Source organism: Salvelinus sp. IW2-2015, linkage group LG11, assembly GCF_002910315.2.
Source record: "Salvelinus sp. IW2-2015 linkage group LG11, ASM291031v2, whole genome shotgun sequence".
NCBI classification, from domain to species: domain Eukaryota; kingdom Metazoa; phylum Chordata; class Actinopteri; order Salmoniformes; family Salmonidae; genus Salvelinus; species Salvelinus sp. IW2-2015.
In genome coordinates this window covers 3943606-3970951 of record NC_036851.1, presented here as the reverse complement: position 1 = coordinate 3970951, position 27346 = coordinate 3943606, and the positions used below count along the sequence as shown (strand labels likewise).

At 41.1% G+C, this 27346-nt stretch overlaps 1 protein-coding gene across 1 annotated transcript in view; it reads right to left on the bottom strand.

The window, feature by feature from the left end:
* LOC111969673 (receptor-type tyrosine-protein phosphatase T-like) overlaps positions 1-27346 on the bottom strand; it is a 398678-nt gene that overhangs the window by 10565 nt on the left and 360767 nt on the right. Inside the window, exons 15-17 of the mRNA XM_070445814.1 lie at positions 15154-15289; positions 13091-13123; positions 3494-3645 (exon numbers count right to left, since the gene is read on the bottom strand). Coding sequence (XP_070301915.1) covers positions 3494-3645; positions 13091-13123; positions 15154-15289 — 321 coding nt within the window. The remainder of the gene's footprint in view (positions 1-3493; positions 3646-13090; positions 13124-15153; positions 15290-27346) is intronic.

The window sequence follows — 27346 nt, the reverse complement described above, 5'->3', positions numbered from 1 at the left end:
TTGAAATTGAGCTCAGGTACATCGTGTTTCCATTGATCATCCTTGAGATGTTTCTACAACTTTATTGGAGTCCAACAGTGATAAATTCAATTGATTGGACATGATTTGGAAAAGCACACACCTGCCTATACAAGGTCCCACAGTTGACAGTGCATGTCAGAGCAAAAACCAAGCCATGAGGTCGAAGGAATTGTCCATAGAGCTCCGAGGAACAGATCTGGGGCAGGATACCAAAACATTTCTGCAGCATTGAAGGTCCCAAAGAACATTTACATTTACATTTACATTTAAGTCATTTAGCAGACCTGCCACACACTCACCAGCTGACCCTTATGACACTTGTAGTAGTAGGCAAAAGAACACAGTGGCCTACATCATTATTAAATTAAAGAAGTTTGGAACTCTTCCCAGAGCTGGCCACCCAACCAAACTGAGCAATCGGAGAAGGGCCTTGGTCAGGGAGATGACCAAGAACCCAATGGTCACTCTGACAGAGTTCCTCCGTGAAGAAGGGAGAACCTTCCAGAAGGACAACCATCTCTGCAGCACTCCACCAATTATACTTTTATGGTAGTGGCCAGTCGGAAGCCACTCCTCAGTAAAAGGCACATGACAGCCTGCTATGAGTTTGCCAAAGGCACCTAAAGACACTCAGACCATGAGAAACAAGATTCTCTGGTCTGATGAAACCAATATTGAACTCTTTGGCCTGAAAGCCAAGCGTCACGTCTGGAGGAAACTTAGCACCATCCCTACAGTGAAGCATTGTGGTGGTAGTGTAACGTCCTGAGCAGAGTTCTTATGTGTTTTGCTTGTTTAGTGTTGGTCAGGACGTGAGCTGGGTGGGAATACTATGTTGTGTGTCTAGTTTGTCTATTTCTGTGTCCAGCCTAATATGGTTCTCAATCAGAGGCAGCTGTCAATCGTTGTCCCTGATTGAGAATCATATATAGGAGGCTTGTTTTGTGTTGGGATTTTGTGGGTGATTGTTTCCTGTCTCTGAGTTTTGTCTGCACCAGATAGGTCTGTCTCGGTTTTCACATTTGTTATTTTGTTACTTGTATTAGTGTTACTGTTTATTCGTCTATTAAACATGTTGAACACTAGCTGCGCTGCATTTTGGTCCTCTCCTTCATCCCAGGAAGAAAACCGTGACAGGTAGCATCATGCAGTGGGGATGTTTTTCAGCGGCAACGACTGGGAGACAGGACAATGACTCTGAGCACAGAGCCAAGAGAACGCAGGAGTGACTTTGGGACCATTCTTTGAATGTCCTTGAGTGGCCCAGCCAGAGCCCGGACTTGAACCCGATCCAACATCTCTTGAGAGACCTGAAAATAACTGTGCAGCAACGCTCCCCATCCAACCTGACAGAGCTTGAGAGGATCTGCAGAGAAGAATGGGAGAAACTCCCCAAATACAGGTGTGCCAAGCTTACAGCGTTATACCCAAGAAGACACAAGGCTGTAATCGCTGCCAAAGGTGCTTCAAGAAAGTACTGAGTAAAGGGTCTGAATACTTATGTAAATGTGATATTTCCCTTTTTATTTTTATACATTTGCTAAAAAATGTAAAACCTGTTTTTGCTTTGTCATTATGGGGTATTGTGTGTAGATTGAGATAAATAAAACAATCTAGGGGTTTTAATACTTTCCTAAGGCACTGTATGTTTAGCATATTAGCGCATGTGCTAATATGTATCTACTGGTATAGTGTGGCCGTCTTTGAATGCATCAATGTTATTTTCTCAAACTCTTTAGGGACTATTGTGATGATACCACATTTGAAGGGAATCTGACTTTTAGTCCATGAGAATATTTTTGTATTATTATTTTAAACATTAGCATGACATAGTTAAAGTGAATTGTTAATAGTTTCCTTATTTTTTAAGATGTTAATGTCAAACTTAACTTGGTTCATCATGGCAATGTCTTTGATAACCCTAAAAAGTTAAGTTGATAAGCCATTGTGAAGTGGATTTCAATGGACACGTAATATCTGATCTTCTGATTTATCAGTAACTCAGCAATCGTAACCAAAGCTTTTCTCACACTAAGTTATAATATGTACCATGGGCCTAAATACAGAATTTGGTTGTATTTTGACTTTTGGTTCAAGAGAATACATTTTTCAAAAGTTTTCAAAAATGTCCAAGATGGAGGAAAATCTATCCTGGTGGACCTTATGGATCCTAGAGGCACATTTGTTCAGCATGGGGAAAGACGCGCTATATTCAATCTCTAGGTCAAATGTGGCGGTGGATATGAGTGTTTAAGTGAAACTGCTTATAACAGTGCCACCTTTATCCCAGTTGACGACATTTTTTTGACCAAGTTACTCATGGCATCTTTATCTGTGCCATACTAGAAAAAAGTTACAAATCTATGCTTGAGTTTTGACCATGTGAATGTAAACCCCTAATTATATTTTTAAAAACTAAGAGAAATTGGACGTTCAGGGGATTTGGGACCTGACACAATACATGACGAACAAAATAGTACAATTCAGTTAACGATGGACTTGTTTTCTCACAGAATCGTTACAGAAATAACATACATGGCACATTCTCCTTTTCTTCTGAAGTTTTAAATGCTAATAGGGAATTTTCGTAGTTGGGTTAGATGCAGAGCTGAAGTATGGACAGTGTGATGAAGGCAATTACTGTACATATTAGTTTAGACATTTCTTCTCTCCAGCTGACCTGAACTTTTAAATTAATCTCTTCCCAGAGGCCAATGTGACACTTTCTCCAGAAAAAAGCTTCTGAGAGGGCCCTTATAATTACTACTGCCACACAGCAGGCTGGTCCACACCTACAGCTCGGAGAAAATGGCCAAACCTTATTCGCCTTTTGCTGAAGTGTGTTATTGAAAAGTATTTACATTAACTTGATTTGGAGCTAAAATGGAATCCATTTGGAGAAGAGAAATTGGCATCCACTCATGGTCATTACTGCTGTATCGGGGTGGGTGCCTAAGAACCTTGTAAACAGAGCCATAATACGTTGGTGGATTCAGATTACACTGAATTGAAGTGTTTGCAACCCACCTCTAATGTTGTATTCGTAGATGTGACTCTTAAGTGCACTATGGTTTTATGCTGAAGTATTTGCCGATATGTTGCACTTTACATGCATATGGGCATCCAGTATTGTAAAGACAGTGAGAATGACAAACCAGCTGTTAAACCAACAGCTGCCTGGCTAATTATTATGTGGGGACCAAAGGAGGACACAAAGCAGACTTTAAAGGAGATAACCTTTAAAGAAAACAGAACAGCACACAAAAATGTGAGATGAAGTGCGATTTAAATTCCAGACAAGGGTAACACCATGCATTTAAATTAGGGTAATAGGAGTGGAACAGAGGGAAGAGAGACCAGAGAGAAAACAGGCTCGGACTGACAGGAATTGGTACAGACTGGGATTTCTGAAAAACATCTGAAGGAACTTTGAGAATTTTGAAATTTTATTAGTAGGTCCTGCTTGACTCACTGAAACCATTGAGGTCCTGGCTGCTGGTGGAGAAAGGGTCGTCCTTGTGCAGAGTGCTGACTTTGGTGGTGCTCTTGTCAGCCGTGCCCACCGGTCCCATCTCCCGCTGAGTGCTGCTGTTGGCTGTCTCCTTCTGTTTTTTGGCCAGTTTCCTTAACCCGCCACCCAAAACAAACAGTGTCACTCAGAGACCAGAAAATGGTGTAGTTGAACTACACAGAAATCACACAACAAACTTGTACTACTACATAAAAGGTAAAGGAGTAAAACGTGAAGAGTGGCCATGTTATGCACTGTTGAGTATATAGTATTTTGTAGCTAAATAATTTGGGCTATTTGGTGCGTTTAAGGCAAAATGTGTGTTCTGTTCACAATAATCTGCAATGATTTATTCCATGTGGTGAAATCACTATTTACTGGCCTGTGATTGTGGAATAGAACCCTTCCTGACCATTGCAGGCCTCATAGTCATAGTGACTGATAGCAGATTTGGCTAATCATTCGTTTGGATGAAAAATATTCGTTTTCTCAGCGTTTTTGGATGCCTCGATGATATTATGAAGAAACTTGTGGATTTCAAAGTCAGAAGCTTGCCATGTGGAACAAAGCAAATCAGGCCCTTAATTGGACTGTTCTCAAGGAATAAAAAAACAACAGTAGCCTACCATTTTACTTGAGCTCAAAGGGCTATATTCTAACAAATACTTCACTGTTAGTCAGTGTTTCAAAGATGAGTTTGAGACTACAGTATATAATCTTTGTTACCTCTATAACGACCTTCAACAGACTCCATGGTGGTGGGATTGACTAATAACTGCGGTGTGGTTTAGTACTCCTGGATTTGCTTCCGAAGTTGGACAGACAAGGCTTGTGTTATTACAAATGTTTTAGGTATCTATAAGGCCTGTTGATGAGCGTTGCATAAATACATTTCCCATGAAAATCAGTTGGAAGGACGCGTTAGCTCTTGCAGATAAAGGCATTCAACAGAATTCCTTTAGGAAATTCTGTCATTTATGAGCTGTTTTTAAACAGGACAGGCCTTGTGGAATATGGAAGCATGATGCCATTTGCAAACAAATGCGGTCCTTTGCCTCCTCAGCAGCTGGGGTTAAGGACAGAGGCAAACGCTGCATCAGCAAAACCTCAGAGTCAAGAAGCAATAACAGGACGGTCATATCTGTAGGCACCTACCCCCCCCCCCCCCCATACGTTTCCAGGTCTTAATATAGTGGCAATATGGAGCTGTGTCTGAATGTGCATGAGTGTGCGAGCGAGCATGAGCGTGGATGTTTGTATGTGAAGTAAGTGTGGGTGTGTGTGAACGGTGGTGGACATGTGATGTGTTCTTACTTTGATGTCACAGAGGGAGCCCTCTGAAATATTTATTCTGTAATCATTTTTGCTATCATCATTTCAGGCAGACCTTTCCGACAATGTACTTGTACAGCTGTGCTTCAAAGTTCAAGTATTGATTGGTGGCAATAGTGGCTACTTTGCTATTCTGACTTTGAAAGTGGGCAGAGGAAGAACGTTAGTGGTGGGACAGAAAGAAGAGTAGGAGAGATTTGGACATGGGGTTCTACTATAAAAGAGAGAGCGAATGACAGAGGCGGAAGGAAGAAAGATTTTCTGTGCGTAGTCTAAAAGGCTGACAGATAGGGGGAGAGGGAGATGCTAGTTTTATGTAGGGAGTGAAGTAGAGAGGGAATAGAAAGTGTAGTGAGGCAGAGAGAAGGGAGAAAAAGAACGCCGGCAGTAAGGCCACATATCAGCTTTAATACAGTATGCCCTGCTCTCTAGTGTGCCATACCAATTCTTCCTCTGTGTATATATCCACTTATCTCTGCACTGTCCGTCTGGCCTTCTATTGTCTCCACAAATGACTGCTCCGCCACATGTTGTTAGGCTAGTACAATATTTGTATCTTAATCTTGAAATATTGTACTAGCCCAATAAAAGGTCTGTAGTGGAGCTACAAAGTTAGATCATCCATATCGAACGCTGGCTTCCACTTGACTGCTTATGACAAATCAGGGATGGGGAATTCCAGTCCTCGGGGGCCCGGAGTGTTGTCACTCTTTTCCTCCATCCCTAGCAAACACAGCTGATTAAACTAATTGCATTCTAAACTGAAGATCACGATTAGTTGATTATTGGAGTCAGGTGTGTTAGCTGGGACTGGGACAAACCTGTGGTACCAATCAGGCCCCCGAGGACTGGAGTTACCCATCCCTGATTTAAACAGTTGTCATAAGCAGTCAAGTGGTAGCCAGAGTTTGAATGGATGATCTATCTTTGTGACACCTGTGATAAAGGTCAGGCAATTAAGCTAACCATGTCTATCCCACATGTTAAAGCATGTGGTAGTAGGCTACATGACATGGTTATATCATTGCTCATACACGAATATCCGATCTTATCTGCTTCTGACATCTGCCACATCATGCTAACGATGTGAATCAACAGGATAACTTTCCGTTATATCACGGGAAAGCGGTTACGTCATTACCTTTGTCTCATCATGCGTACAGATCACACAACGAATGCTCACCAAGAAACACATCAAGCTCGGTTGTGCAAATGTTCGTTACAAAACTCCTTTGCGAGACAGTGAGTAAGCAGCCAGCCGTGAGGGTGAGGTGAGTGTCAGCATGCGCTTCAGCAGGATGGGTATGTTACAGCATGGTCAACATGCAACACTCACTTAGCCACACACACACACACACACACACAAAGGAGAGGGGGACAGGTCTGAAGGAACACCTTTCGGAAAGAGTTAGTGTGTGAATTAAGTCCTCAGTTTTCTTGTGTTGGAGCTTATCTCATGGCATTGGAAAGTAAGACTGACTTGGTGATTCAAAACCTTTTTGCTGTTTTCAAGCTAAATAATAGATGATTTAATTAAGATTAGAGTAGAGATTGAGGCTCGTGTGGTTGTTTCCGCGAAACACTGTAGGACCCCAAAGATAAGACTCAAATGAGTGAAAGCCCTAATTGCACTGACATTGAAACAGTATTAACAGGGGACGAAAAGAAACAAGTGGCCTACAGTGCATCCTCATATACAGTAGGTAATGTGATTAGGGAAATGTTGTTTGAACTACACACCCGGGTAGTGTATCTGTGTTGTGGCCTGTACTAGCCTGTGGGCCTTCTACTCAACCTGCATGGCAGCTGCTCAAGAGTAAGCTCCAGGCGACCACTGGGAGTCAACAACACACTTTCATCTATATTTCAAGAGTTTTGAGGAAAAGGGAAAAATACATACAGCTGCAGAAGCAGAGCTGCGGATTCTGAAACACTTTAAATCCTTTTACATGCCTGGTCAACATCCCAGAGCCACGCTTCTGCACACTCGGTACAAAGCAAACTAAACAATTCATCCAGTGTGAAATACATTGTAATAGCCATCAATTGAATTGCATAGATTAAGCGTAAAGAAGTCATTTCTTTGAGGTCAAAGATCTCAGGCAGTTTTAAGTCTTCATGATGCCTGTTCTGCTATGTTAGGAACTGAACATTTTAGATCTGTCTAATGCAGTCTAGCGTTTTCGCTGAAGATAGATAGATAGTAGCTTTTGCAGCAACCAGGTCTAAACTTACATGAGGCTTTGCAAAATGGCGCCAAGGAGTTACAATAGGCTTACATTAACATTAGACATGGGTGAATACATAACCACAGGAAAATATTTTATTGGGGCGGGGGGGGGGGGGGYGGGGGGCTATGCATGAATATTATTTTTGGCGGTGTTGAGATGCTTTGTCCATCATGGCATGTCTGATTGAGAAAATACTTGGTATTGAAATAATACTTTTTCTTGCAGCACAACTGACCATGAAAAAGGACTTACAGTTAAATCATCTAGACCTAATTCTCTAGTTGTAGAGTTTGCTGTATTCAATTGTTTCATAAACAGTAACTGGACAATTGCATGTCTATAGGGCTTAATTAAAATAGGTTTTCAGTGGTTTAGTAATACAAGAACATGAGAAACAAGAAACAAAATATGTGAGGATAACAAAAAAAGAGAAACATCACATTGGGAAAGGGTATTTTCTTAATGCTACTTACAGGTAATAAGAGTAGGAATATGCATTTCTTCTGAAGCATGAAGGTAGACCAGTGGGACAAAATTTAGCACCCAAAAAAGGACAAACAGATTGCATTAGTTAGTACTTTAATATACCCACGTCTAGGAGAGCTGATGGAGAAAATGTCAAGGACGGGTTAAAGACATTGATGTGCTGCTGGCCTGGGTCTGTCTGTCTACAGTCCAGTTAAACCAACCCTCCCATTGAGCTCTGCAAGTGCCTACGGACCACCTGTCTATAGTAAAGGCTGGACTGGTGCTCCTATATAGTTGCGACAGTACTCTACTCAAACTCCTGCTGCCATTTTATAAAATAAATATACCCAAAACAATACATATTTAAATAATGAATTAATAATTCACCCGAATTTAAAGAATAAATAGCACATCTGGCTCCCCATCAAATTGAAACTCCTTGAGAGAGGTGGAATTGTCTGAATAGACAATGAGAGTCTGGGAGAGCAGAGAAATAGGAGAGTGGGGATGAGGAGGAGGAGTGAGAGTAAAAGAGGGGGGAGGGGGATGTTTTAATGACATACTGTTCTGCCATTCTGTTTAGTGAGACGGAGAGAAAAAGCAACTCTATCGTCGACACCTTGACTACCGTAGGAACGATATCAAACCTGAGCGTGGAACTTAGAGTGTGTGTGGCGTGTGAGTGTCTTTTGAGAGGTAGAACGTTCACAAATGACACGCAGAGAGCGTTGACGGGATTGGCGAGCGGAGATTTGTGACGGAAAAGCAGATGGTATCTGTTGTTTCTTTGAAGGGTTTGTCGTTCCTAAACATGTTGACATCGGAAATATCAAAATGAATAAATGTGTGTGACAAATACCGACGGCATTGAAAACAACTCTTCGCTAGTCTGTTCATGATTAGCAGTGATGTGTTGAGCGTAGTCTTTTCTGGTACAATTGATACCCAATTACTACACTAAAGGGGAATTTCAGGATTTTACAACTTGATATTAGATGGTTCCTCAATTAAAAATGTAGACTATGGGCTAGGAGAAATTGTAATCTGTGGTTCGGTTTTCTTTAGACAGGCATAAACTTTAGCTAACTTTATCCACCGCTAAACTAGCTAACAATCAATGGAAGTCATAGGGGGAATTGTGACATTGTTTAAAATGGCCAAATCACCTTTAAGTAACATTAAACCAGATATTGAGTTGATTTGGCCCTGACATTTTGACAATTGCATGATTGCCCCTATCACTATGAAGAAACAAGGTTTAAGACATGTAGATATCCAAGATGTCTTAATGGAATCAACATTTTAGACCTACAGTATGTGCTGCAGTCAGATATAATATTGGATTCAATGGAACATTTCTCTTCAATCGTGTACTCTGTTTGATGGTCCTGGAAGCCCTTTCCTGCAGTCAAAGTGCCTGGTGGCCTCATGGGTGGAATGTTATTCATATTTTTCATCATTTCATCATTAATAAAAAATTAATAAAAACATCCGACTATCCGGTGTTCCTAACAGTTTTGTTATATTTCAGTCTTCCCGGGATGTATATAAAGTGTAATATTGGGACGCAAACTAAACATTAAATACATTTCAACTCTATATCTGACATGGTACAGGTGTCTTTTTAAAACACATAACCACGTGTGTGAGGTGTATAGTTTTGTTTCAAAGTAGATTTAAGACGACCAAGAAACACTGTGTGACCATGATTTCGCCCACTGCTGTAAATGGTTTACTGATGTTTTCACTATGAGCCCCTGTGAGGCGCGATTAAGATCTCGCACAATATGAGAAGTAGTGGTGGAATTAGATTACAGATATCTCCAACATTTTAATCCACTACACGGGACACATGATATGTCTGGTATGCAGATCCTGTATTCTGGTATGCAGATCCTGTATGTCTGGACCAGAGAACTTAGGGTTTTTGCTCCTTTTTCCTCAAAACAATTTTAACTTGTGAGTGTCTATCTAATCAAAAGACCTGAGCCAAATGGTGTGAAGGCAGACTCAACCATTACAGGCCTAAACCATCCCAGATGTAAATTGATTAACTGTAAAAGGAAACAACACTTCTATCTAGAAAGAGTGAGAAGAAAACACCTTTTAAGTTTTATTCCTCCCAAACTTTTAAATAAAACATATACAGATAGCAGCTGTCTGAATTGGATGCGATGGTAGTAAAAAGGCGATTTAATAAGAGGGCTTCCTTATAGAGCGAGATAGAGCTGTGTCCATCTTCTACTTTGGGAACCGTCGATTCTGCCAGGCACATATGTAGCCACTATCTACCCCTTCTGCTCTCTTATTTCAATGGCCTTTCAAAAGAGCCGCTGACATTGTTCTTATGATATTAATAAAGAGAAGTGAGAGCTCGAGCTGTGGCAGTCAAAGGTAGCAATAAATATTATTGTCGTAAAACTGCACAATGCCTCTCAATGCATGAAAACTGTATAATTATTTTGGGCCCCAAATACCTGCTTATAAATTTGTTATGAAATGCATTCTGCGTATATGTGGAGGAATACAATATCTAAAAGGACATTGATTTAACCTTTACGCACCTGTAGAGAGCGACGGTATACAGTACACTGGGTATACTAAACATTAGGAACACCTTCATAATATTGAGCTGCACCGCCCCCCTTTTCCCTTTTCCCTCAGAACAGCCATAATCCATTGGGGCATTGACTGAACAACATGTGGACTCCAATGCGTTCCACAGTTGTGTCAAGTTGGCTGGGTGTCCTTTGGGTGGTGCACCATTCTTGACACACACGAGAAACTGTTGCGTGAAAAACTCTGCAGGGTTGCAGTTCTTGACACAAACCGGTGTGCCTTGCACCTCCTACCATACCCCGTTCAAAGGTACTTAATAATTTTGTCTTGCCCATTCACCCTCTGGCACACATACATAATGTGTCTCAATTATCTCCCCCCCTTCACCTACACTGATTGAAGTGGATTGAACGAGTGGCATCAATAAGGGATCATATCTTTCACCTGGATTCACCTGGTCAGTCTGTCATGGAAAGAGTAGGTGTTCTTAATGTTTTGTGTTCTCGGTGTACGTTCACGCAAAAGGTTAACGTGAACGAATTACTCTATCTGGCAAATCACATCCCTGGCAATCCATTATGAACGGTGGTTGCTGTCAAATAGGAGTCACAACTTTAAAGGTTATACTATGTAAACATGACACTCAAATACCATTGCTGTATAAACACATGCACACAAGAAAACACGCACACGCGTACACACGCTACGCATCCATAGGAATTGTAAACATGTTTCATTATACCACACACACATACGTTATACGTACACATGCAAATACATTCATGTAAATTAAAGGCATGCACAGACACATTCAGATGGATGAGCAAAATCCAATGACAAAAACATAAACCAGATTAACAATCTTTCACTGAACACAGAATAAATCTCAGTAAAAGACTAAACTTTTATATTCGATATGGTGTTGTACCAAATACCTCTCTCTGTACCTCCTGTAGATTTACAGCACGCTGCATGATCTTATTTCATGTCATTCATCTACACTGATACTTTGTATAGATATTAGGTCAACCATTGGTTGACTGCATCAATGATGACTATATCTTGCCATTCCTAATGGCTATGATGCAATGGTAGTCTAACATTAGGGATTTCAATTACCTCTGTCAGCTATGTCCACTGTGGTCCATTATCCCCCCCATCACGCCACTATCCGTTTATGCAAACACTCCAGCTCTCACATCTGTGTGTGGGATTGTCATTCTCTCTGCATGGCTATCCCAGCACACAGACTGAGGAGCAATGGTCAGGAACACACTACACACACACACACACACACACACACACACACACACACACACACACAGATATACACAAGGAGTTAAGGCTGTTGAGACCCCTGGAAGACAACAGCTGCTGGCCTGAAGGCAGACAGTGTGTGTGTCATACTGTGTGTGTGTGTGTGTGTGTGTGTGTGTGTGTGTGTGTGTGTGTGTGTGTGTGTGTGTGTGTGTGTGTGTGTGTGTGTGTGTGTGTGTGTGTGTGTGTGTGTGTGTGTGTGTGTGTGTGTGTGTGTGTGTGTGTGGTGTGTGTGTGTGTGTGTGTGTGTCGCATTGTCCCCACTGACAACCATTAGCTGACACCACAGCCATGTGTGGACCATCATCAGATGTTTACCCTTCTGCCAGTCCATTATTTATAAAGGGGTCCACATGTCACAACTCAGGAAGGGGCTCAACCTTGCATCAGTAGACAAGGGCGAGGTTCGCTGCTGCTACAAGAACACTGCATGAATGGGCAATGAGTGGCTAATGGACTGGGACTGGCTGCGACTGAATGGACACTTAACTCACTCAGCCCATGACTGGATGGACTAGTGGGGAGTTCATCATGTTAACAGCCTTTGCTGCATCCGGGCACCAATAAATTACGAATTGTCTTTGGTTACCCCGTATTAATGTCTTAATGCTCTGAAAGGTACATTGTCTGAACTGAAGTGGTATTAAAGAGAATTCGAAATCGGGAACAAATGATTAATAGTAAAGCGATGGGATCTGCTAAAGGAAACGTGGCTGCTGACGTTTGTTTTGGAAATGAGTTGGCATGGAGCTATTTTAAGATACATTTTGTTTATTGAGAGATATTACAGTTAAGGAGCATTTTCTTACTTCTGTGATTTGGCAGCCGTTGCAAATGCTGTATATCTGTATATCGTTAGCTTTTTTGTCACGATTCAATTGATAGCTTTAGATTATTAAAGGATAGACTCACTGTAACATACAGCTTCTAGTTGAACCACAAAGACACACACCATAGTTATGTGAATAGCGTGTGTGTTTGTGTATGGCTTACAGTAATGAACACAACCCAATCAGCAAACAAACGTGCTGTGATGGTGAATGCTTAATGAATCTGAATTAGTGCACCACTCAAAAGAGGTAGTGGCATTTTTTGTGGAAAATAATTACTCATTTGACATGGAACTGAGTTTTAAGCCCTCCACTTGGTGGGTAAGTGCAGGTAAAGAGTAGCTGCAAGAGCGGTTCATTGTTGCGCCAGGGGGATTTATGTAAATCAAACAATAAAAACCTTATTGAAAGGTGTACTTACAATGCAAGGCACACAATTCACTCTGATAATTAACATTTAATATTATAATGCAATGCTCTAAGTTCATCCTATGGCTGGTCAATTTGATCCTTTCATGGAATATCTCATTGCAGATAATGTATCTAATACTCAACTGACAATGCATGAGGCACGATACAAATAAATCAATGAATAAGACCGACATTAAGTGGTATTTTGTACAATCACAGTAACGCAGACAAAATATAGAAATCCCAAATAGTGCAACCGACAGTGACTGTCAGAGTATCCAAAAGTAATGGCCTCGTGAATTTTCGTGCATGTGTCGGAAATGAATTTACATATCTGATCACAGATGGGTAAAAAAAACAATGGTGAGGCACGATCTTAAGATGCGTAGCTGAAAATAAACATACAATACCCCACACTCAGAGTTCTCCATGTGTGTATCTCTCTAGCAGGCGCAGGCCAAAAGAGTAAGAGGAAGAAGATAAGAGACATGGGCGTGAGACTAGTATTAGAAAAAAGGGCTACTGGCACAGATTCTTTTAAGACATGTTGTTATACGAACATTCAGTGGGGTCCGAAATGATTGACACGCTTGATAAAGATGAGGCAAAAAAATGACTGATATCCTTGATATTTAGTCTGCGCTTATGGATTCCCTCTTCAATTCAAACCACAGTCCGGAGACTGAGATGGTCATTGCAAAATGTTTCTTTTGTGGCTAATTAACCATCTCTTTGTCGATTTTGATATGTGCTTGGGGTTATTGTCTTGTTGAACGATCCACTTGCAGCCAAGTTTTAGCATGCTGGCAGAGGCAGACAGGTTTTTGGCAAAAATGTCCTGGGTCAACACGTGCACCTGTCCAAATGGAGATGAGGATTGTGCCCTAGCAGGGGTTGGTCTGGCTCTCAATCACTGATTGCACATGAAGGGTATCTGTATATGTGAGCATACACCATCACACCACTGCAATGTGCTGGTTTGATGGTGTATTTTGTGATCCATTACTCTAATAAACCTCTACTTTTATAATCCTAAATGCCGGACGTTCCTCAAGAAGAAAAGCTTGGGAGCAAAACAAACCCCCGCAATAAACGGCAAGAGAAAAAGCTTTCAGTTTCCATAATTCTCTGAAATACTGTTGAGAAGCACTGTGAAGTTCTACAGCTCCAATCTTGTTACGGAAACAGTAGTCTTAGTCTGATAACAATTCAAATAGACAGTGACTCCCCCACCACCTTGCTAGTCGTATTCTCAGCGCAGATAAAAATGCTACAATTTTGTGAGTTTGCCGTTCATTATTTAAGGGTTTTTATCTTGGACTTTTTGAAAAGCACATTTAACAGTGCTGTAAGAGTCCTAAGGGCTTAAGCTACAGGGCAGGAAAACATAAAATCACCATTACGTGATCCATTCAATTCATTCGTATGTTATTAGTACAAAAAACGAAGTCCATTTGGAAATCTCTAAAACATGTGTAACACTACTTTGAAAGATGAAATGGACAGTGTACTCACTTCCAACAGGTTTTCGCCACAAATAATTGATAGTGGCTAAAAGCCATGTAAAACACTGCAATTTAAAAAACATTGCCCCCGAACTATCTAGGTTGCAAGAATGAAATATAGATGATCCAGCATGCCAGGCGTCTTAGGATATCGAAGCCTAAGCACTTCTTCTCCCTCTCCGCAATCCTCCACGGGTGGCCTGGCTGCCTATCGGTCTTAACTATTTATGGGAGTATTGGTTTCCAGGTGTCCATTTAGCATAGTTAGCATAGTTAACCCATGGCCCTGTAACACCCACAGTTTTGTCTCCAGATTGGTTGCCAATTCATATATGCCTTGTTTATAAATGTTAAAATATGATGTATTTATGATTACATTTATTAATAGTTGATAAATAGTTTATTCATTTTTATTCATGAAATTATCATAAATTGCTACCCTGTTTATTTTCAAGAACAGTGGTGATTGTGACATGCAATTTTGTCTCAACAGCATAGCCTATATGACACAAATTAATGGTCATGAAGTACAGTAGTAAGATATTTCAAAGTTTAATTCCTCTCTGTATATGTGGAGTAATTAGGCGACACATTTTTAAATTATAGATTTTTTTTAAACTGTGGGTCCTAGCATAGCAAAATGGCATGGGCAGTATGTGATTAGGGTAGTTTAGGAAAGCAAGATACAGAGGAAGGAGACAGAGATGTGATGGAAGTAAGCCAGTGTGCATGTTAACAAGACATAGAAAGCTGTGTCTGTCCGTAGCCCACCCTAAAAACATACCATCCTCCTTATGAGTTAGTCCCAATGGTACTTCAGCTCAACAGAGGCCTTAGAAGTATTCTAGTCATATTGCGGATGGGACAATGGGTCACACTATGGTGTGAGGCCACTAGTACTATAGTAGCTGACATATTTCCACTCGCAGCATCGGGGACACACTAGGAGTTTCTCAACCACTCTTTACCTGCGTTTGAAGGTGAGAACCACTCCTAGTAGGATGATGACGAACATGAGGATGCCTGCGATGACACCAGCCATCTTGACGTTGCTGTCCACCTGCTTTTCGGGCTCCACAGCGTCCGAGTCCTGGGTGGACGCGCCTACAAACAGGCACAGACACATCACAGAGAGGAGGAGGGAGTTTACCCTGGGGCAACCATCCTCCATACACACAACAAACACATACACAAAACGCACTCACACACACAATAATACACACACACATGTGCAAGTATACAAACATCTGCACACACACATTTGCACACATGTTGTAGACAGTGCACACACACACACACACACCCACTCTAACCACACACTTACACACATACACACTCACATACACGTAAATGTGCACACAAACCTATTCACACAAAAACACTTATGCGAGTACACGCACACACGCTCATACATACAGACGGACAAATAGATGCAAACACATACAAACAAACATCCACAGTGAAGAGAGAACCTTTCTTTTGTTTTAAATACAAGATCACAAAGTCATGCAAAGAAATGGCAGGGTCATTAATACTTATGCAAGGGAGACATTAATTTTGGTGAGAAGTGAAAAGATGATTAGGTATAGTGTTGCTGTTACGGGTGTTGGCGGAAATGTTAGCTATATCGTGATCGATAAACTCCAAATGATTACAGGATAAAGTTCAATGAAGTTTGAGTAAACTTGTAATAGGGTGCTTCTCACACAGGACAGATGAATGGTGAAAATCAACGTGCAAATAAACGTCTGGAAATACACAAGTTAGAGTAAGGTCATTGTCTCTTGCGTCAAAGGATTTGTGGTTGAGTTTTAATACGTATGAGTTGTTATTTTCAACAGGCTTGTCATCTCACCGAGCAGTTGCACCACACTAAAACACAGAGGACATACAGTGCACACATGTTGAACAACCAATGATTTGAGAAAGACATGCAGGAAAATGTTAGCATGGGTTGTTGAAGTAGCTTGGACATACAGTGGACAACAGGGAGGGCGAGAATGGAGAGGTTGAGCGAGTTTATAGTACTGCTAGCTACTCCCAGCTTCTTCCATAGCTTACAAAAGTAACCACAACTGAAAATGCTTAATTTGAACAATACAAAGACTACGGGAAGTACACCCTAGTGTTGCTGTCTGTTTGGAGACATTGGGTACCACAACATGCTGCTTCTACTGTAAGTTCAACCTCTATAGATGTTACTTTTACTCAAGGTAGTCTTTTCAGGAGGTGCATTGAGGTCTGATATAAATACGTTTATTAGATATTTTTTTAACAAACAAACACCAGAAATGAATGTTAAGTAGGCCTAATTAATATACAGTACTAGTCAAAAGTTTGGACACAACTACTCATTCAAYGGTTTTTCTTTATTTTTACTATTTTCTACAATGTAGAATAATATTGAAGACATCAAAACTATGAAATAACACATGGAATCATGTAGTAACCAAAAAAGTGTTAAACAATTCTAAAAATATTTTAGATTCTTCAAAGTAGCCAACTTTTGCCTTGATGACAGCCTTGCACACTCTTGGCATTCTCTCAACCAGCTTACCAACAACGACGAGACGGCCAACAGGGAGGAGGTGAGGGCTCTCGGAGTGTGGTGTCAGGTAGTTAACCTCACACTCAAGGTCAACAAAACAAAGGAGATGAACGTGGACTTCAGGAAACAGCAGAGGGAGCAGACCCCTATCCACATCGACGGGACAGTAATGGAGAAGGTGTAAAGTTTTTTTTAAAGTCCCTCAGCGTACACATCACGGACAAACTTAAATGGTCCACCCACACAGACAGCGTGGTGAAGAAGCCGCAAAAGCGCCTCTTCAACCTCAGGAGGCTGAAAAAATGTGGCTTGTCACTGAAAACACTCACAAACTTTTACAGGTGCACAATTGAGAGCATCCTGTCGGGCTGTATCACCACCTGGTACGGCAACTGCTCCACCCACAACCGTAAGGCTCTCCAGAGGGTACTAAGGTATGCACAACGCATCACCGGGGGCAAACTACTACCTGCCCTCCAGGACACCTACACCACCCGATGTCACAGTAAGGCCAAAAAGATCATCAAGGACAACAACCACCCCGAGCCACTGCCTGTTCACCCCGCTATCATCCAGAAGGTGAGGTCAGTACAGGTGCATCAAAGCTGGGGCCGAGAAACTGAAAAACAGCTTCTATCTCAAGGCCATCAGACTGTTAAACAGCCATCACTAACATTGAGTGGCTGCTGCCAACATACTGACTCAAATCTCTAGCCACTTTAATAATAKAAAATTGGATGTAATAAATGTATCACTAGTCACTTTAAACAATGCCACATTATATAATGTTTACATACCCTACATTACTCATCTCATATGTATATACTGTACTCTATACCATCTACTGCATCTTGCCTATGCCGCACGGCCATCGCTCATCCATATATTTATATGTACATATTCTTATTCATTCCTTTACACTTGTGTGTAAAAGGTAGTTGTTGTGAAATTGTTAGATTACTTGTTAGATATTACTGCACGGTCGGAACTAGAAGCACAAGCATTTTGCTACACTCGCATTAACATTTGCTAACCATGTGTATGTGACCAATACAATTTGACTTGATTTGATTTTGATGAGGAATGCTTTTTCAACACTCTTGAAGGAGTTCCCACATATGCTGAGCACTTGTTGGCTGCTTTTCCTTCACTCTGCGGTCCAACTCATCCCAAACCATCTCAAGTGGATTGAGGTCAGGGGATTGTGGAGGCCAGGTCATCTGATGCAGCACTCTATCACTCTGCTTGGTCAAATAGCCCTTACACAGCCTGGAGGTGTGTTTTGAGTCATTGTCCTGTTGAAAAAGAAATGATAGCCCCACTAAGCGCAAACCAGATGGGATGGTGTATTGCTGCAGAATGCTGTGGTAGCCATGCTGGTTAAGTGTGCCTTGAATTCTAAATAAATCACTGACAGTGTCACCAGCAAAGCACCTCCACACAGTCACACCTCCTCCTCCATGTTTCACGGTGGGAACCACACATGCAGAGATCACCCGTTCGCCTACTCTGTGTCTCACAAAGACATCCCCTCGCTTCTAGCCTAACATTTGATTTGCAACAACGGGGGTTTCTACAAACGTTCTTGTCTGCCTCTCCGACCATTGCAACATTGTTTCATTTTGAGTTGCGATCTCTGTCCCATAAAATAGACTAAGAAAATGAACGTTTCTATCAGGACGAGACTGACAGCTTTTCTGATACTGGCGAAATCATGCATCAACAACATGTTTATGTATATATTCAAAGAAATTTCAATAGAAAAACAAGTCAAACTCCAGCAAACATGCTACGTCTTAAGAACATTAGGCGACGTTCCCATTAGGTCCCTTTAAGGGTTTTGGCGAAATGTTATCACACTGACGTTCTGAGAACGTTCTAGGAAGATTAAAATGTGACGTTAACCTAAGGACCATTAGAGGACGTTCAGTACAGGTCACGGTTTCCTCACAGTATAACATTATAATAAGGTATTTTGATAAATGTTCCTATTTGGTTCTGATATGAAGTTATCCATTGGCCAGTCAATGACCACGAGGGGACATTTTATAATGGTCAAGAGGACGTCACATGATGGTCCTAAGGGAAAGTTCTCTGGGGAACCATTGTCTGGTCCTGTGTAAGTTTCCAGGACGTCACTGAGGACCATGTCAGGACTTTTATAGGACATTCTCAGGACTTTCATTTTACTAGTCCTTAGGACGTCGCGTGATACTCTCAAGGGAACGTTCATTGTCTAGTTCCCTCTAAGTTACGAGGACATCACTTAGTCTATTACCGTGCTTTAGTTGTTTATCAAAGTTGCTCATTAATTTCGGCATGTGTGCATCTATTAAAAGCTTTTCAGTGGAATAGCTCAAATGTTCCAAGAAGAGTCCTTTCATTGGATTTGAAAAGTTATCTTTGTGTTATGTGACGTTGTTTTTTAAACCTATTTTCTCTTTTATGCTTTATTTCTGAGCACCCTTCACAATTAAGAACCATAATTGTTTTGAACTTCAACATAGCCAATATGAAAGCAATTGTACATGACAGGAATACTTTTTTTTAGCACGGCTGTGCTGCGGTAGTAGGTACGAGTAACACCGAGTACAGTAGATCAGCACAACTGTGCTAAAAAATACGTTTAACACACCCTCTCATGTACAATTGCTTTAATATTGACTATATTGAAGTTCAATCTTAATTGTGAAGGGTGCTCAGAAATAAAGCATAAAGGGGTAAATATATTTGAAAAAAACATAATCACAAAGCACTTTCCAATTTGATAAATGCAAACTTCCAATGACACATAATGAAAAGAGAACCTTTCAAATCCAATGAAGGAACTTTCCTGGAACATTTGAGCTATTCCACTGAAGCTATTTCCCATGTTTTATGTAAYATGGCGCCMGAGAAGAAGGCTGACGTTTTACTTGTTCCTAACCAATTATGTTTTTTTTGTTTGTTTCTTTGCGTTGTTTGTAACTTATTTTTTTACTTATTTTGTACATAATGTTCCTGCTACCATCTCTTATGACCGAAAATAACTTCTGGACATCAGAACTGAGATTACTCAGCACGAACTGGCAGAATCCTTTTTTCCTTTAAAACTGTGAATGACGTACTGCTTTCCCGGGAACAGGCCCAGATACCCGTCATTTGCGTGAAGAGAAGGTGGAGAAAAAGGGGCCGGAGGGCGGGCTGCCTTCTGAGAATTCGTAGGTGATCTAATAAATCCCCACCGCCTTCCATTTTGCTAGCAAACGTGCAATCTTTGTAAAATAAAATTGATGACCTACGAGGAAGATTAAACTACCAACAGGACATTCAAAACTGTAATATCTTAGGCTTCATGGAGTCGTGGCTGAACGACAACATTATCATCATACAGCTGGTTGGTTATATGCTGTATCGGCAGGATAGAACAGCGGCGTCTGGTAAGACAAGAGGCGGCGGACTATGTATTTTTGTAAATAACAGCTGGTGCACGATATCTAAGGAAGTCTCAAGGTTTTGCTCGCCTGAGGTAGAGTATCTCATGATAAGCTGTAGACCACACTATCTTTATAGAGAGTTTTCATCTGTATTTTTCGTAGCTGTCTACATACCACCACAGACTGATGCTGGCACTAAGACCGCACTCAATGAGCTGTATTCTGCCACAAGAAAACAGGAAAACGCTCACCCAGAGGCGGCGCTCCTAGTTTCTGGCGACGTTAATGCAGGGAAAATTAAATCCGTCTAACCAAATTTCTATCAGCATGTTAAATGTGCAACCAGAGGGGAAAAAACTCTGGACCACCTTTACTCCACACACAGATCTGACCATAAGTATATCCAACGCTTGTCGGATGTGGCAGGGCTTGCAAACCATTACAGACTACAAATGGAAGCACAGCCGAGAGCTGCCCAGTGACACGAGCCTACCAAACCAGCTACACTACTTCTATGCTCGCATTGAGGCAAATAACACTGAAACATGCATGAGAGCACCAGCTGTTCCGGGAAAGACTGTGTGACCACGCTCTCCACCAGCCGATGTGAGTAAGACCTTTACAGATAAACATTCACAGTCCGCAGGGCCAGACGGATTACCAGGACGTGTACTGCGAGCATCCGCTAACCAACTGGCAAGTGTCTTCACTGACATTTTCAACCTCTCCCTGTTCGAGTCCGTAATACCAACATGTTTAAGCTGACATTCATAGTCCATGTGCCGAAGAACTCTAAAGTAACCTGCCTAAATGACTACTATCTGTAGCCATGAAGTGCTTTGAAAGGCTGGTCATGGCTCACATCAACACCATCATCCCAGAAACCCTAGACCCACTCCAATTTGCATACCACCCTAACAAATCCACAGATGATGCAATCTCTATTGCACTCCACACTGCCCTTTCCCACCTGGACAAAAGGAATACCTATTGAAGATTGCTATTCATTGACTACAGCTCAGTGTTTAACACCATAGTGCCCTCAAAGCCCATCACTAAGCTAAGGACCCTGGGACTAAACACCTCCCTCTGCAACTGGATCGTGGACTTCCTGTGGTAAGGGTAGGTAACAACAGATCCGCCACGCTGATCCTCAACACAGGGGCCCCTCAGGGGTGCGTGCTCAGTCCCCTCCTATACTCCCTGTTCACTCATGACTGCACATAAGCGTACGGCCCAGTACATCACTGGGGCCAAGCTTCCTGCCATCCAGGACCTCTATACCAGGCAGTGTCACAGGAAGGCCCTAAAAATTCAAGACTCAAATCCAAGACTTCAGCCACCCTAGTCATAGACTTCTTCTCTCTGCTACCACACTGTATGCGGTACCAGAGCGCCAAGTTTAGGTCCAAGAGGCTTCTAAACAGCTTCTACCCCCAAGCCATAAGACTCCTGAACATCTAATCAAATGGCTACCCAGACTATTTGCATTGCCCCCCCCCCCCTCTTTTACACCGCTGCTACTCTCTGTTGTTATCATCATTGCATAGTCACTTTAATAACTCTACCTACATGTACATATTACCTCGACTAACCGGTGCCCCCACACATTGACTCTGTACTGGTAACCCCTGTATATAGCCTCATTATTGTTATTTTACTACTGCTCTTAAATTACTTGTTACTTTTATTTCTCATTCTTATTCATATATTTTTTTTTAAGTACATTGTTGGTTAGGTAGGTAAGTATTTCACTGTAAGGTCTGTAACCTGTTGTATTCGGCGCATGTGACTAATACAATTTGATTTGATTTGAAAGGCTTTTGTACACATGCCGAAATGAATTAGCAACCTTGATAAACAAATAAACAATTAAAGCACAGGAATAGACTCATTCTAATGTGTGGGTGTCATATTTCTAGGCTCTTTTCTCTTTTACATATCCCTTTGTACAAAATATCCTTTGAAGCAACAGGTTAAGAATATAACCTTGGCATGTCTTGGACTTCAATTTACTGAACTATTGATTGAAAAAATGTCACTTTGACACATAAGGTTTAAACAGTTTGAGGTATATCTTTCCATCTTTCTTTATTTCTACACACAGGCATACTGAACATTGTACTATCCTAAGATCAATGACTTACAGTAGCTCACATAAKCCCTTAACTTTGCAGGATCTGCTGTTAGGAATTTATGTTGTTCAGGTGTGGAAATACTGGATTCAAAGGATAAAGCCAACCACGACCGTATTTTGAATGTTTATTAAAGACATTGTGCACACAAAGGGGTAGACAACGTTCTCCAAAGAGTCAGTAACACTCGCAAAAGACTCAAGGTCTGAGCCCTCTTTATATCCCCCAAACTCGGATCAGGCGTCACAGAGGTTGAGCATCCTTACCTGACCGTTCTCTCAATGCCAGGCCATAACATTAATCAAAGCTATAAAGCCATCTGCGTGGACTCTCTAAGCCCTACTGTAGCATTACCTTTCCAGACAAATATATTTACAGCCGGTGAACCTTAACCTCAGGAGAGTCACTTAAGTGGCTAAGTTGTACATAAGGGGTACACTTACTAACATACGTTTTAAATGACTTTGAATGTAAACTACATAGACTTAACCTAAAAATGGGAAATGGGAAAAAACACACAATTCAGTTTACCGTATACAATAAATACGACTATATCTGTGTGTATCGAAGAGTTTATTGGCATATGGTATGCGTCCTTCCTCAAGTGATTCTGTTAAAATGGCCTATGTGTCTCTGTCATATTACTCTGCAACCTGATTCGCCGTCAACCTGCTAAAAGCTGATTGGGTTCAAAAGTTCATAATGTAACAATAGAGTCCCCATCTGGCTGCTCTAGCCCATTTTCTGATTTGATACCACCAGAGCTGTGCAACAATCAGATGTACTTACTTAACAGAGCCCTGACCGACCAATCATCTCCCCTATACTCGTGGGAATATTATGTCATAGACATAGGTTGTATGTTTTCCCATGAACAATATAAACAATATAAACAATATACTGTATATCTAGGCCCATTATGCCTGCAGTTCCCACGGACAAAACAAGGGATGCAGTGAAAATGATCACAATAAACAACGAAGCCCTTTTGATACCCATCTTGAGTTGTAATTTTATGAGGATATCTGTTGTTCTGAAGAATATTGCAAACCTGACTTCTTAATTGCAGGGTTCCCGTAAGACTTGAGTCATTTGGTACCTATTACAGAACCCCTTGATCCATCACCATCAAAATTGTAATCTTTCCCTGATTAAATTCTCCCTGTGCATTCCTGCACGCCCACAGACATGGATGTTTGGCTCAAAAGAAATATGTAAAGCTTTTTACTTTGGGCTGAGGTAAAAATGAAGTATCAAATAGGAATTATGACTAAAACCCATGATATTAAAAGTTAAGATCATCCATAGAGGGATAGATTGATTCCACAGCCTGCCACATTAACTGCTCACATTTCGTGAGATCCCCTGTAATGCATCAAAATGGAAAGAGCATGTCAAACTTTATTAACAGCGCATCTGTGGGCTGATGGATTACGTAAGGGTGGCAGAGATGAGTGACACTGGTGGCTGCGGTGGGATTTCAGAGGAAACAGCGCTGCATGGGGGGCTATTGTCTGGCAGAACATGTGGCAGCCCTGTGAGATTAGAGCCGCAATGCTGAGTGCCTCTAACGGGATTACAATCTGAGCACTGCAGCATTGTGTCAGATGGACTCAGATTAATGTGATTTATCGGCACTGTAAACAATGCACAATGCTTTTGGTACCAAGACTAGGCGTCGGGAAACAAAATGTCAACACGAATGTTTAGGTCAGAAGGACACGCAGTACTTTAAAGGCCTTAAAAGCCATTATCTGGCTTATTTCTTTTCCAGTTTGGATAAAAAGAACATAACCTACATTTATCTGCTTTGTTTACAATGTATACCACAAGTTATGATCAATGTTCCATCCAGAACTGAGTACTCCTCAACAAAGAGCATTTCAACTATGAAACAGGCATTCTTTAGACATAAAAACAGGATAATTTGAGTTGTCCTTGCCACGCATGTGTTGACAGAAACATGATATCTACTTGCTTTTTTGTTAAAAGTCTTTCACTTGCTACAGATCATATTAGACATAGGCCTGGTCAAATAGTGAGAAATAGACCAGATTCTATCATTTTGTAGAGAATTCTGGAATTGTCAGGCCAAAATCTAACCCATTACACCAAGAGGCTTGAGGCATTAAAAGTAGTCAATCGATCAATAATATAATAATACTTTTAGCAAAAAAATATATGTTTAATTTACAATCTATGACACTATGAGGACAGAAAGGTTCAGAACTTTTGTGAAACATCACAGCACAGTTGAAAAATATATGGCAAATAGAAATCCAATACGGATGGTGTTAAGAGATAGATGGGAGAAGTTGAGGAAGGACAGGAGTAAAAACAAACAAAATATAACTATTGTAAAATAGGTTGTGTCTGTAAAATGCATATAGTATGTATAAGCTGGAAATAGAAGCCCAACTGTTGTTGTTCATTAGTTCACTCCAATTAGGGGAGGGGTGGTAGGGTTAGTGGAAAATAATAAAGGAATATATACATTTTTAAGAAATGTATATATACAGTTGAAATCAGAAGTTTACATACACTTAGGTTGTAGTCATTCTAACTCATTTTTCAACCACTCCACAAATTTCTTGTTAACAAACTATAGTTTTGGCACGTGGGTTAGGACATCTACTTTGTGCATGACACAAGTCATTTTCCAACAATTGTTTACAGACAGATTATTTCATTTATAATTCAATGTATAACAATTCCAGTGTGTCAGATGTTTACATACACTAAGTTGACTGTGCCGTTAAACAGAGTGGAAAGTTCCACAAAATGATGTCATGGCTTTAGAAGCTTCTGATAGGCTAATTGACATAATTTGAGTCAATTGGAGGTGTACCTGTGGATGTATTTCAAGACGTACCTTCAAGCTCAATGCCACTTTGCTTGACATCATGGATTAAAAATCAAAAGAAATCAGCCAAGACCTCAGAAAAAAAATTGTAGACCTCCACAAGTCTGGTTCTTCCTTGGGAGCAATTTCCATACGGCTGAAGGTGCCACGTTCATCTGTACAAACAATAGTACGCAAGTAAACACCATGGGACCACGCAGCKGTAAAACCGCTCAGGAAGGAAATGTGTTCTGTCTCCTAGAGATTAATGTACTTTGGTGCGAAAAGTGCAAATTAATCCCAGAACAACAGCAAAGGACCTTGTGAAGATGCTGGAGGAAACAGGTACAAAAGCATTTATATCCACAGTAAAACGAGTCCTATATCGACATAACCTGAAAGGCCGCTCAGCGAGGAAGAAGCCACTGCTCCAAAACCGCCATAAAAAAGCCAGACTACGGTTTGCAACTGCACATGGGGACAAAGATCGTACTTTTTGGAGAAATGTCCTCTTGTCTGATGAAACAAAAATAGAACTGTTTGGCCATAATGACCATCGTTATGTTTGGAGGAAAAAGGGGGAGGCTTGCAAGCCGAAGAACACCATCCCAGACCTTGAAGCACAGGGGTGGCAGCATCATGTTGTGGGGGTGCTTTGCTGTAGAAGGGACTGGTGCACTTCACAAAATAGATGGCATCATGAGGCAGGACAATATGTGGATATATTGAAGCAACATCTCAAGACATCAGTCAGGAAGTTAAAGCTTGGTCGCAAATGGGTCTTCCAAATGGACAATGACCCAAAGCATACTTCCAAAGTTGTGGCAAAATGGCTTAAGGAGAACAAAGTCAAGGTATTGGAGTGGCCATCACAAAGCCTGACCTCAATCCCATAGAAAATGTGTGGGCAGAACTGAAAAATTGTGTGCGAACAAGGAGGCCTACAAACCTGACTCAGTTACACCAGCTCTGTCAGGAGGAATGGCCAGAATCACCCAACTTATTGTGAGAAGCTTGTGGAAGGCTACCCGAAATGTTTGACCCAAGTTAAACAATTTAAAGGCAATGCTACCAAATACTAATTGGGTGTATGTAAACTTCTGACCCACTGGGAATGTGATGAAAGAAATAAAAGCTGAAATAAATCATTCTCTCCACTATTATTCTGACATTTCACATTCTTAAAATAAAGTGGTGATCCTAACTGACCTAAAACAGGGTATTTTTTACTAGATTAAATGTCAGTAATTGTGAAAAACTGAGTTTAAATGTATTTGGCTAAGGTGTATGTAAACCTCCGACTTCAACTATATATATATATATATATATATATATATATATATATATACAGTTGAAGTCGGAAGTTTACATACACCTTAGACAAATACATAATTTCCCACTGATTGTTATTATTATTTAGGTTCCTCTGTAGGCAGGGATCTTTGTTTAGGTCTCATGTTTTGATTAGTGTGCTCATGTGCTATTGGTTATTTTTTTCTATGTTTCTCTGCACCCGGGTCCGAGTTTGAACTAGCATTATTGCCACAGGCATAGGCTATCAGATCCTCAAAAAGTTCTACAGCTGCACCATTGAGAGCATCTTGACTGGCTGCATCACATTGCTACTGCTACTGTTTACAATCTATTATTATTTTTATTAAGACCTTTTACTCAGTACTTTGTTGAAGCACCTTTGGCAGCGATTACAGCCTTGAGTCTTCTTGGGTATGACATTACAAGTTTGGAACACCTGTATTTGGGGAGTTTCTCTCATTCTTCTCTGCAAATCCTCTCAAGCTCTGTCAGGTTGGATGAGGAGCGTCGCTGCACAGCTATTTTCAGGTCTCTTCAGAGATGTTGGATCGGGTTCAAGTCAAGGGCTCTGGCTGGGCCACGCAAGGACATTCAGAGACTTGTCACGAAGCCACTCCTGCGTTGTCTTGACTGTGTGCTTAGGGTTGTTGTCCAGTGTGAAGGTGAACCTTTTCCCCAGTCTAAGATCCTGAGCCCTCTGGAGCAGGTTTTCATCAAGGTTCTCTCTGTACTTTGCTCTGTTCATCTTTCCCCCGATCCTCACTAGTCTCCCAGTCCCTGCCGCTTAAAAACATCCCCACAGCATGATGCTGCAACCACTCTACCATAAAAGCCTGATTGGTGGAGTGCTGCAAAGATGGTTGTCCTTCTAGAACAGCTATTCCCAAACTGGGGATGCCGTCGGGG